Raw genomic sequence first — 12,573 nt, 5'->3', positions numbered from 1 at the left:
GTATATGGCTATTATATATATCAGCTCAGACATCTACGATATTTTTCTTATACTTTCACTTTTTACAGCATTGAACCCAGACCCTTGCACTTTCTGGGCAGCACTCTCTTGAACTCCATCCTGACCAGTTCTGTTTCTTAGTCTTCTGCTATTAGTATTAAAATTTTGCTACTTCGACTCTTAATGTATCTGGGGAAATAAATGTTTACGAGACTATTAAGACATCTTTATTTATTTACTCAGTGAAAAAGTTGGGTTGTTTTTGTTTTGTTTTGTTTTTTTTAAGTTTGGTCTTGCCTACCTTTCTCTCACTAACTATGCAACACACTATCGTCCTAGTATGTACTTAGTATGTGTAAGACTTGGAGGACACAGTGGTTAAAGAGTTCAGGTTGGGAGTGGGGGTATGAGGTTTTTCCCTCATAAAGCCTACAGTTTAGCAAAGACAATTAGCAAAATAGTGTCATAACAAAATTCACATCAGTGTGTCTACCTACATGATTAACCAAGCAATCATTTCTAAGAATCAGCTTCTAGCTCCGCAGTTCCGTAGGTTCTCACTCTCATCACTCCTCATCCAACTCACCTGCTACTACATGTCATCCAAATAGCTGAGGTTCTCTAAGGACCAGCTGGAGGCAAAGGGCCTCAGCATCTGCATAACTGACATATCCATGATGTGTCATCTGCAAGGGAATACAACACATGTGACAAGGCTCTGGTTTCCTAACTAAGTGACAGAGAGAGCTGTCTTGAAAGAAGCATGTTTCTAAGAATTTAGGGGCCTGAATAACTTTTCTTCATTGCTTATAGGGAAATTAGCATCTCAAGGTTCACTGCACTCAAAAAGAGATTATACAGCCCGGCCATGCAGAAGCTGAAGTGTGCCCAGCATCGATGGCATAAGTAGCCAGTGAGGAGCTGATGCTCCCTGACCCTGCAGAATCTAGACTGAGACACCATCTGGTTCCTCTTTTGCACATCTGGCAAGGTAAGGAACAGCTCACTTGTGCATAGCTTAGGAAACCAAGCCTTCAGAGCAAGCTACACCAGACATTTGGAAACTGACACAGACCGTGGTCAGAGTGGCTGGGGGTGCTGACACAGAAAAAGAGAAGGGGGTCAAGGGGGTGTAGATAGATAGGAGAAATAAGTTCTGTTACCCAATCACTGTATGTGATTGTCATTATGGTAAGGTGTGTTTCACAGTGGTAAAAGAGTAGATTTTCCATGTCTTCATCACAAAGAAATGATAAGAGTAGAGGTGATAAATACATTAACTATCTTTGTGTGCTGGTGCTCACCTTTAATCCAAGCAGAGGCAGAGACAGGCAGATTTCTGTGACTTTGAGGCCAGCCTGGTCTATGTAGTGACTTCCTGGACAGCCAGGGCTATGTAGAAAGATCCTGTTTCAAAAATATTAATTAATTGATTATTATATGCATATATATTATATACACAGTATATACATCCCCAACATATCCGTGCATCAGAACATTATATTGCATGTTCTTGGTAAATATATGTGATTATTTTTTAACAACTAGATAATGCATTCATTTTTTTAAAAAGAAGATCTATGGGTTAGGAGATGGGCTAGGCACTTGCATAATGAATGATTGCTGTCATGAATGGCTACCCAATCTAGGTGAATGGAAATGGCATTTCAATTCCTACAGTGTAGATCACAGGGGCTATGCAAAGGAAAATTAAGCTGAGTTGAGAGATAACCAGCTGGGACTCTATGCCAACACCAGACAGCCTTGCCGATAGGGCAAAGAGAGCCAGTGCTCTGTGCTTATGCAGGGCATACCTGTAATTTCCTGAGTGTGAGAACATCCAGTCTGGTTGGCTGTGTTGTTCAACTTCCATGGAGGGCATGGAAGAGAAGACAATGCCTTGGAAAAGGCAGGGAAAACAACTAATATCCAGGCCAACTCCCTTGGCTCTTGAGGGTCTTAGAGTGCTTCTCAGAAGGAAGATGTCCTGGTTGAGGGGTGACTTGTGCCTCTAATATTCTCTGGGAAAGAGATGGATACATCTAGAAAGAGGGGTTATTTTCTGAGTGTGGCCACATGATTCACAAGAGGGGACAAGTCTAGGACAATGGTTATGTGTCATAAACTAAGGACACAAATCTATCCTGACTCCTTTCGGGTACCTGTTTCAAATATAGACTAGGCATCTAAGTGATTTCCAGTAAAAGTGTCTTTATTAGATCTACATATACAGTTTGTATGTTTATAGTTTTATATAGAGCTATAAAGTTGTAAGAAGCATTTAATGTAATATATCAATTACTACTTTTTAAATTTCTTTAAAGGTAAAAGGTCATCAATTTTGACATGGTCTTTAATAGAGAAGCAATTTTAATTTAAAAATAATTACTTTCATAGATATATTTTGAGTATGCAAAAAGTTTATTTTAATACACTATGAAACTTTTTATAATATCAATGGGCAAAGCTCTACCTTTTATTTAACAAGTGGCCCACTTCAAATTTCTTTAAGTACAAAGTCCTAAATTAGGGCCAATGAGATGGCTCCACAGATAAGGGCATTTGCTACCTGGCTACCTGAGTTCAATCTCCAAACTCACATGGTGGGAGGAGAGAACTGGTTCCTGTAAATTGTCCTCTTACCTTCATGAGTACAACATACACAAGATTTTAGAATAATAAAAACACATCTTAAAAGAAATTGACAATGAGCCAGATGCCATTAGCTGCCGTCCACGGCATGAGTTTCTGCAGGGGCAGTGGTGGCTCACGCCTTTCATTCTAGCACTCTAGGAGGCAGCGGGAGGTGGATCGCTGTGACCTCTATGAGGCCAGCCCAGTCTACAGAGCAAGTTCCAGGACAGCTAGGGCTACACACAGAAACCCTGTCCCAGGAAAAAAAAATTACCTCAATGGTTGGGAGTTGATTTGCATTTAAGATACTCTGATGGACAAGACCAGCACCTGAGCCTGGTTTCTTTCACTGAGAGAGTAGATTTATCAATAATTATTTTTCCCCCACATGTTGCTCTCTGCCCTGAGTTATTGACCATATTTTTAAATTGCTTTTCCTGCCCAAGTCTGAAGATTATGTGGGGGGAGGCAGTGACTTAAATGGGGGTTCCTTGAACTTACCACCCCCCAACCCAGAACAAGTCCTCCGTAGCTCCCCAAAGACAAAACATTGGCATTTTACTGTTTTCCTTTAACTGACCAGTTTTAACAGCCTTCCTCTAGTGTGTCATTTTCATACTTCTAACAAGCTCATGTAATACACTATCCCAGGTAATTAACAGAGTGGCCTTGGGAGAAGTAACTGCTGCAGTCCCTGAAGAATGCCTGCAAACCAAACCTGGCTGCTAAGCCAGAGTCTGTCCACACTGTGCTATGCTGGCCCAAGACTCTCAAGACTTATGTCACCAGGCTGGTGCTAACCACGTGCTTATTAACATGGCAATCAGTCAAAGTAATCAAATAAGTCACAGCGGTCATGTACTTGGTAGCAATGTTTTAAATTATGTGAAGCAGAAACCAAGAGACCTGAAACAAGAAACCAATCACAGTTACAGTTAGAGACCACATCTATAAGGACATAGGCCTGGGAAACATCCTTTCATATTCTTTGTTGGGGGAATCCAAGAGGCTCCCAAAACAACGTAAGCTATTGTCCGGTGCCCTTGGCTGCCTCTCAGAACTGGAAACACTACACCGTTCAGACACAGGACTCGGAGGAATCGAGCAGGAACTGACCTGGAAGCTTCCTCTCTGAGGACTGGCTCTTTTAGTATCAGAAGGTGCTATGAACGCTGCCAAGGGAGAAGAGCATTCAATAGTCTTACCCAACCAGAAAGCCTATGGCCAACCTGGCTAAATATCCCTAAGGGTGCAACCGTGGCACTTACATCTTGAGGGTAAGCAAAAGCCATCAAAGGCCCTCTCCATAGGAGGGAATTCATGCTTGGTATTATAAACCCAGACTAGTTTATAATATAAATCCATGACTAGTGAGGCCACCTTCCTAAACTAGTATAATTTCTAACTGCATTATAAATACTTATACAGATAAGTGTAGTTCTCCCCCAACACCAAAAATGAGCATCATTGGATAATCAGAAACCTCTTAGAGCCCAGCCAGCTCCCTGCACATGTGCCTGGATATTTGGTCCAGAGAGTTAAGGCAATAACCCTAACCCCCAGCTTCCGTCTAGATTCTCCAGGGCATCTCACTAAGCATGACTGGGAACCAGTTCACATTAGTGACTTTGAGTCCCATCCATTAGAGTTTCCCATACATATCTCTCCAGAAAGAGCTGGGGTGAATACGGATGGGGTGACTGGTTGTTGGAGGGCAGCTTCCACTTCTGCAGCTCCACCACTGTGTAGCTATTATTGACCTACCATAGAAAAACCCCCTTGATTTCTATCTCACAATTGGAAACTAGAAAAAGAAAACCCTGCATACTATTGTGAATTATTTAGACAATACAACCTGTACATATAAATGGGACACTGTCTTAGTGTGTACTTGTTCATGTGTTTGGGCATGTTCCTTTGTATGCACATGTATGTGCATAGGAAGACCAGAGGACAGCCTCCATTGTCATTCCCCAGGTGTTGTCAGCCTTTTGTTGTTGCTTTGTGTGTTTGTTTGTTTGTTTGTTTGTTTGTTTGTTTTTTGAGACTGGGTCTCTTGTGTAGCCCTGACTGACCTGTGACACCCTATGTAGACTAGGCTGGCCATGAACTGACAGAGATCCACATATGCCTCTAATACTGGGGTTAAAGGTATGAGACAATCCTGTCCAGCATTTTCCTACTAACTTCTTTTTCTTTTGTAGGAAAATGCTAAAATATCAAGGAAGTTATACTTTCAAGACAAAGTTGGGTTTGAAGTAGGAACAGCCAGAATCCTTCCCATCTATTGATGGATTTGGGAAATTTCTTTCTCCTGTGTGTGTGTGTGTGGTGTGTGTGTGTGTGTGTGTGTGTGTGTGTGTGTGTGTGTGTGTGTGTGTGTGTCCCCATGGTGCTCCTTTATGTGCATGTTTGTGTGTAGACCAGAGGATAATCTTGGGTGTTATACCTTCTTTCTTACTTACTTACTTTTTCTTTTTCTTTTTCTTTTTCTTTCTCTTTCTCTTTCTCTTTCTCTTTCTCTTTTTCTTTTTCTTTTTCTTTTTCTTTTTCTTTGAGATGGGATCCATCACCTAGAACTTGTCCTGTAGAACAGGCTGTCACCAGGGCCATCTGTGTCTTCCCTAGGCCTGGGATTACAATTATCTGTCACAGTACTAGCTTTTACATTTTTTCTGGGGACGGAACTTTTTTTCCTCCTTGTACATTTGCTTTATTGACTGTGTTGTATCTCTAATCCAGTCTCTGCCATATTAATGAAATAATTGACATCTAGGGGTCTGTGTCTTTATATAGCACAATTTTAAGAGAGAGAGAGAGAGAGAGAGAGAGAGAGAGAGAGAGAGAGAGAGAGAGAGAGGATCTCACTAAGTTGTCCAGACTGGCCTGAAACTTGAGATCCTCTTGCCTCAGGATCCTGAAGGGCAAGGATTACTGGCATGGCTGCTACGCCTGTAAAAATGTAAAATTTTAAGGGTTTTTGATCCCATGTGAGCATCTGAGTAAACTATGGCCTGGTAGATGGACTGAGAGTATTGATGTGGCAGCTAGCAGTCATTCTCTGTGATTCCAGGACATTGCTGGGACAAGGAGCTCTCTCTCAGAAAGGCTCCTATGAGAAACAGCACCACAGTGTGAAAGTGGGTTATCTGGTGAGACTGTAAAAGTCTTTGTATCACTCACAGTCAGATCAGATCGGTTGAGGGTGAGTAAAACACACCTCTAACCATTTTAGGTAGAAAATGGAAAATTCAACGAACTAACAAAAATACATCAAGATCAGGGTTCAGTGGACCTAACAACAGAGGGAGGGACTGTACAAGCTTCTCTAACTTTCTCTCACCACCCCTCACTTCTGATATGTTTGCTATATCTGGATTTCCTCATTCAGAAAGAAACACAACTGTCAAGCCCACCCTTGTCTTCCTCTTTCTGCTTCAGAACCAAGAGACTGATTTATCCTCCATCTGGTTCCAATTTGTAAAACCCCCAAAGAGTTTATGATTGACGCAGCTTCAGTAAGACATCTCACTGCCTTATTGCCTTTGCAGCCATGGTTATCTGGAGCAAGGGACAGCATCAACAGTGTGCTAAAGACATGGATGAAGGGAGATGAATCAGGCCTACTCAAGGGTGGCTCTTGAGTGTGGATGACCAGCTGGGTGATGATATCATTAACTCAACCTGGTTTCAGAGGCATAGCACAGGCTCAGAGGGCCTGGAAGCACTGCTCAGTGGTAAGAACAAGAATGCCAGGGCCAGACTGGGTTTGAATCCTACTACTGACCAGCTGTGTGACTGCATAAATGATTGCTGTGTTCAAAGCCTGTTTGCCCACCATAATAGCAATACCTACTGTATAAGGTTCATTATCAGTATCAGCTAAAATTCTCTATATAACATTCGGTAACCACTGACTAATATTTTTGTCTTTCAACCATGCAGCATAGTGCTTTCAAATGTACTTTCACTACCTTTGTACTTAGAACTATTATTTTTTTAAACATCCATGCCAGTTAACCAGTATGTTTCTGTAGTAAACAAGTCAAGGGTTATGTGTTCAATCACACACGTCTCCATGGGGAGAAAAATTGTGGAGTGGCCACATTTGCTCTGGCCCACATGGTCTGCACTGGGTTGTAACGTTGGTGAGCTCTGAAGGGCTCTCACCAGGAATGGTCTCAGCTAGCTGCCAGGCAGAAACAGCTGGGAGATGATAATAGCCATATTCAGAGAGCATGTGCCAGCCTAATGGGGTCTGGGCCTCAGAATGACTTCGGTACCACTCTCACCCTCACTGCTGGTACCCCACCCCAAGATGGGGACTCTCAAGGAGGGCTTTACTTCTCTTTCTGAATCTTACAATTGAAATCCATTGTCTCTTTTCAAGGCTTACCAGACAAGGACTGGAATACATCCTTTGTCTTAGAGAATGTATTTGAAAGCAGATGCTTTGCATGCTCATTTTCTTTTTTAAAAGAATTGTTTCATTAGGCCAGGCTGGTGGCATGAGCCTTTAATCCCAGCACTTGGGAGGCAGAGGCAGGCAGATCTCTGAGTTCAAGGCCAGCCTGGTCTACAGAGCAAGTTTCATGACAGCCAGGGCTATACAGAGAAACCCTGTCTTGAAAAACAAAACAAGAAAAATAAAAAGATTTTCTTTCTTTCTGTCTGTCTGTCTCTTTCTTTCTTTCTTTCTTTCTTTCTTTCTTTCTTTCTCTTACAAATATTTTTGTGTGCTTATATGAGTAATGTGAGCAGTTACCCTCAGAGGTCAGAGGACTTCAGAACCCCTGGAACTAAAGTTACTGGTGGTTGTGAGCCACCTGATATGCGTGATGTGCACTGAACATTGCAGTTAAGAACACTTCATTTTCTTTTATCTGCAGTTTTAGGACCACCCCAATCTTCAGAATAATTGGTGCTTTGGTGATATAAATGGAACCCAGAACAGGAAGGGAAGTTTGTGGGTACAGTTGCTTCCTTTTTAATTCATGGAATAAACTTTAATGTTTTGTATAAAAATCTAATTTTCATAACATCTTTCTTTTCATTCATTTTTTGGGTTAGCATACAAAACAAAATAATGAATTTCACCATTGAATCTTCATATATATATATATATATTCATATATATTCATATATATATTCTTCTTGTGTGTTTGACATCTTTCAATATGTTGATGCAAGGTAGATTTTTTTTCCAACGATGGTTGCATAGTGTCTTAGGGGTTTTATTAAAGAGATACTATGACCACAGCAACTCTTAAAGAAAACATTTCATTGGTGTGGCTAGCTTCCAGTTTCAGAGGTTCAATCCATTATGACCATGACAGGGAACATGGAAGTGTAAAGACAGATGTGGTGCTGGAACTAAGAGTGCTATATCTTGACCAGAAGGCAGCAGGAAGCTGACTGACTGTCACACTGAGGGGAGTTGAGTAAAAGAGATCTCAAAGTCCATTCCCATAGTGACACATTTCCTCCAACAAGGCCATACCTCCTAATAGTGCAACTTCCTTCTTTCAAACCACCGCACACAGGCATATACATACATACACACACACACACACACATATATATATATATATATATACATATATATATATATGTATATATATATATATATGAAGCTCTACTAATAAAAATATACAAATAAATTTTATTCAAAAGATACTGGTTGTATCCAAATAAATTATTCAGATCTGGATCATATCCAAAATTTGGACCTCCAAAGAGAGTCTTTTTGGATATACTGTTCTGTTTCAATGCAATGTTAGAAGCCAGGGAAGGATGTAGTGCTAAATCCCTCTGGAATTTGGTTAATCACTAACTCATGCTATGCCTTGGTTGTAAGACTTAATTTTAGTATTGCTAAGTGAGGTGCTATAGTATATCAGAGCAGTTCTAGAACCCATGTACATTATCTGATATTGTTGTTTTAATATTAATATTAATATTCATTGGCATGTGATGAGAAGAAAGAAAAGGTAGAAATAGAGTAATCTAAATAACTGGTTGGCTTGATCTGGGTTAATAAATGAAAGCCAGGAGCCAGCTGTTGACTCACTTTACTGCTGGCTGTTCTACGGACATTTCTGAGCCTGCCTCTGGAGAGAGTTGGCTCGACACATCTGTTTCCTGAGAGCTGAAGATTGAAAAGTGTGTGAGTGTGTGTGTGTGTGAGAGAGAGAGAGAGACAGAGACACAGAGACAGAGACACAGAGACAGAGAGAGACAGAGAGACAGAGAGACAGAGATAGACAGTCAGAGAACATGGAGAGGAGAGATCAGCACACTTCATGGGATGTGTGCTTCATGGGTTGTCCTTCATCATAAAGGGATGAAGGACAATGTTCGGAATGTCAGTTGCACAAAAGACAGCCCACATGTTTTATCATTTCTTCTAAACTTAGGTCCCACATACATGAGGCAGGCCAAGCTCCTTACCTCAGCCTCTGTGATGGAAGGAAAGCAACACTCAGGCAAAGCCTGTAGGGAAATCTATGCCCATCGGGCCCAAGCTGACGGTGGGTCAGGGGGAAACTTTGAAGAGCAGAGAAAAGCAGGGTCTTGAAAGTCACCCCACCTGTTCCCACATTCCTAATAACTTCCCACATTATTCAGTTTACACAGAGCACCATAATATAGAGTCCTTTCCCACTTGTGTGCAGGCCCCGACAATGATTCTGAGGCAATGTTTTCATTTATCTCCAAGCAAAGAGGAGACTTTGGCATTTGGTGTCTGAAGTGGAATTTGAACACACTGCTAGCTCAGAAGAGCAGGGTCTTTCAACAAGACCATGCTTACGACCACAGTGAAAAATTAAAACGTCTATTTTCACAAACCCACTCAGGACCCTAGTCACATACCCATAAAGATGAGGCAAGATGGAACAGAAGAGGACTGACCACAACAGGATGTGCTGAGCTCGGTGGCGCTCTTAGGCTATCATCTATACTAGTCATCTGTTCTCATTCTGCTGTTTACAAGTCAGGAAATGAAACAAAAGGGAAGCTTATGAACAAGGAAACTCTAGAAGTTTTTCTGAGCAGTGTGGTTTTCTCAAATGTTATCATCAGCAACAGAGACATGTCAAAGCTTTAGATAAGACAAGCCTGTAGTAATGAAGTGCTGTCCCGGGTGCTGGCCCGGCAGTCCTGTGCAGGGCCACTGGGACAGCAGCAGCTCCCTCAGAGCTGGCTCTAAGGCCGTAGTTCTCAACCTTCCTAAAGCGGGGCAACTCTTTAGTACAGCTCTTCATGTTGTGGTGACCCCCAACCATAAAAGTATTTTTGTTGCTGCTTCATAACTGCTGTTTTGGTAATGTTATGAATTGTAATGTAAATATCTGATATGCAGGGTATCTGATATGTGACCCCTGTGAAAGGGTCTTTTGACCCCCAAAAGGGTCACGATCCACGGGTTGAAAACTATTGCTCAAAGGGTTCATGTGTGAGTCTGTAGGTTTATTGATCTATAGAGCTGCTTAAAAGGGAAATACCTGGTCTGGCGTGATTCCGTCCTGCATGTCTGTTCTGAGGAGCAGTAGGCAGTTTCCTCCGTCCGACATCTTGCACAAAGAAGTATGCGTCTCCACATCATGGAAGACTCCATGGACATGGTCATGAGCCCTCTTAGGCCACAGAACTACCTTTTCAGTTGTGAACTAAAAGCTGACAAAGATTATCATTTTAAGGTGGATAATGATGAGAATGAACACCAGTTGTCACTAAGAACGATTAGTTTAGGGGCAGGGGCAAAAGATGAATTACACATTGTAGAGACAGAAGCAATGAACTATGAAGGCAGTCCAATTAAAGTAACACTGGCAACTTTGAAAATGTCCGTAAAACCAACAGTTTCCCTTGGTGGCTTTGAAATTACACCACCTGTGGTCTTACAGTTGAGGTGTGGTTCAGGGCCTGTGCACATTAGTGGACAGCACCTAGTAGCTGTAGAGGGAGATGCAGAGTCAGAAGATGAAGATGAGGAGGATGTAAACTCTTTAAGTATGCCTGGCAAGCGATCTGCTCCTGGAGGTGGTAACAAAGTTCCACAGAAAAAAGTAAAAATCAATGAAGATGATGATGATGATGATTTTAATGATTTTGATGATGAAGAAACTGAAGAAAAAGTTCCAGTGAAGAAATCTGTATGAGATACCCCAGCCAAAAATGCACAAAAATCAAACCAAAATGGAAAAGACTTAAAACCATCAACACCAAGATCAAAAGGTCAAGAGTCCTTCAAAAGACAGGAAAAAACTCCTAAAACCCACAAAGGTCCTAGTTCTGTAGAAGACATTAAGGCAAAAATGCAAGCAAGTATAGAAACATTGAACAGTCCTGGGCACTACTGGTAAATTAAGCCCAAAGATGGGGAAAGAGAAAAAGGAGAAACAAATATAGCCCATACTGAGTACCATCAACAATGCAGACTGAATAAAATAGTCTTCTATTTTAATCTCAATCCCCTTTCCTGATTGGCCATCCACCCTCTCCCCCCCCCCCCACGTTGGAAGCAATCTTTTGTTTTCCTAAAGCATTTTTCTTTCATTCTTGTGATGCAGAGAACTTTACTGCTTTCTACACTTGTGCATATGCCTCATCTCTGACCATGTTTTAATACCTTTGTATCCTTAGCTGAGCAATAAATTTTTGAATGAACCAAAAAAAGGGGGGGGGCGAATACCTGGCTGAAATCCCAGCTTGAATGTGTCTTTCCACTGAGCTGTCATGAGAAACAAAGACATCTGTAAAGGACCAATACAATGAAGTAAGTGTTCATTCACTGCACTTGTCAAGGGTATTCTAGACTTCTCCAAGATGTTACTTGGCCCTGTCATTAATGCCTTAAATACTTCAAAAAAGCCTCCTTCCCCAGTCTCAGTTGGGACTACTGAGTTTCGCCCAAAATCAAACCTGATCTATTCGTATTCACAGAGATATTGATTCAAAAGAAAACAAAGGACTGGAAAGATGGCTCAGTCAGTAAAGTGCTTGCTTTAAAAGCTTCAAGAGCCGAGTTCCACCATCAGAATCCAGGTGTCGGCAGAGGTGAAGACCAAACACAGCAGCTTCACTGAAGTGGTCCTAGCATTGAGATGCTCAGCAGCAAACCCAGCTGCTGTGGGTGACAAGTGAGGCAGTGGACACAACCCAGATAATCACACTCTCCAGAGGCTTAGCTGTAAACATGAGAACATAACTATATACAAGCACAGGCTGGGGCGATGACTCAGGTAAGGGCTTGCCACCTAAGCATGAAGACACTGCTTTAACTTCAGGTGTTCCTCGTCATACATAACAGGCCATGGCGAGGAGGTTGGGGGCAGACTAGAGAGATGGCTCAGCAGCTAAGGGCACCGGCTGCTCTTCCAGAGGACCCAGTTTCAATGCTCAGCAACCCATGTGATGGTAAACAACCATCTATAGCTCCAGTCCCAAGAGATCCCACTCCCTCCTCTGGCCTCCTGTGAGCGCCACACAGACATACACACAGGCAAAACAACCATGCACATAAAATAATAAAATAAAACTTTAAGCCATAAAAAGTTGGTGCCTCGTTATAATCCCAAAGCTGAGGAGGTAGAAACAGGGGGATCCTTGGGGCTCACTGGTCAGCAAGCCCAGTTACTGGTGAACCCCAGGTTCCAGGGAGAGACCCTGCTGTGTAGCTCTTGAAGATTCATCCCTGAAAGGTGAGTTCTGGCCACCTCACATACATGCTTATATGTGTACATGTACCTGCACACATGTGAATTATACATACAATCACACACACACACACACACACACACACACACAAGGAAAATGTGAGTCTAAGGAAGACTAGTTTGGGTTTCTAGGATCCCACCCTTTGGATGCTAGATAAGAAATCTGTTGATAAGAACAGATAAGAATTTCTGTTGATAAGAAATCTCCCTGAGAGGGACC

General features: G+C 41.9%; 1 protein-coding gene across 1 annotated transcript; it reads left to right on the top strand.

The window, feature by feature from the left end:
* Nucleotides 1–10,227: 10,227 nt before the first annotated feature.
* LOC100771119 (nucleophosmin-like) lies at nucleotides 10,228–10,905 on the top strand. Its single transcript, XM_035438967.1, has one exon. It carries the CDS (start codon nucleotides 10,239–10,241, stop codon nucleotides 10,794–10,796), a length of 558 nt encoding a protein of 185 aa, XP_035294858.1. The 5' UTR covers nucleotides 10,228–10,238; the 3' UTR covers nucleotides 10,797–10,905.
* The last annotated feature ends 1,668 nt before the right edge of the window (nucleotides 10,906–12,573 follow it).

Source organism: Cricetulus griseus, chromosome 2 (assembly GCF_003668045.3).
Source record: "Cricetulus griseus strain 17A/GY chromosome 2, alternate assembly CriGri-PICRH-1.0, whole genome shotgun sequence".
NCBI lineage: Eukaryota > Metazoa > Chordata > Mammalia > Rodentia > Cricetidae > Cricetulus > Cricetulus griseus.
Note: the sequence above shows the minus strand (reverse complement) of the source record. Positions and strands in the feature narration are given on the sequence as shown.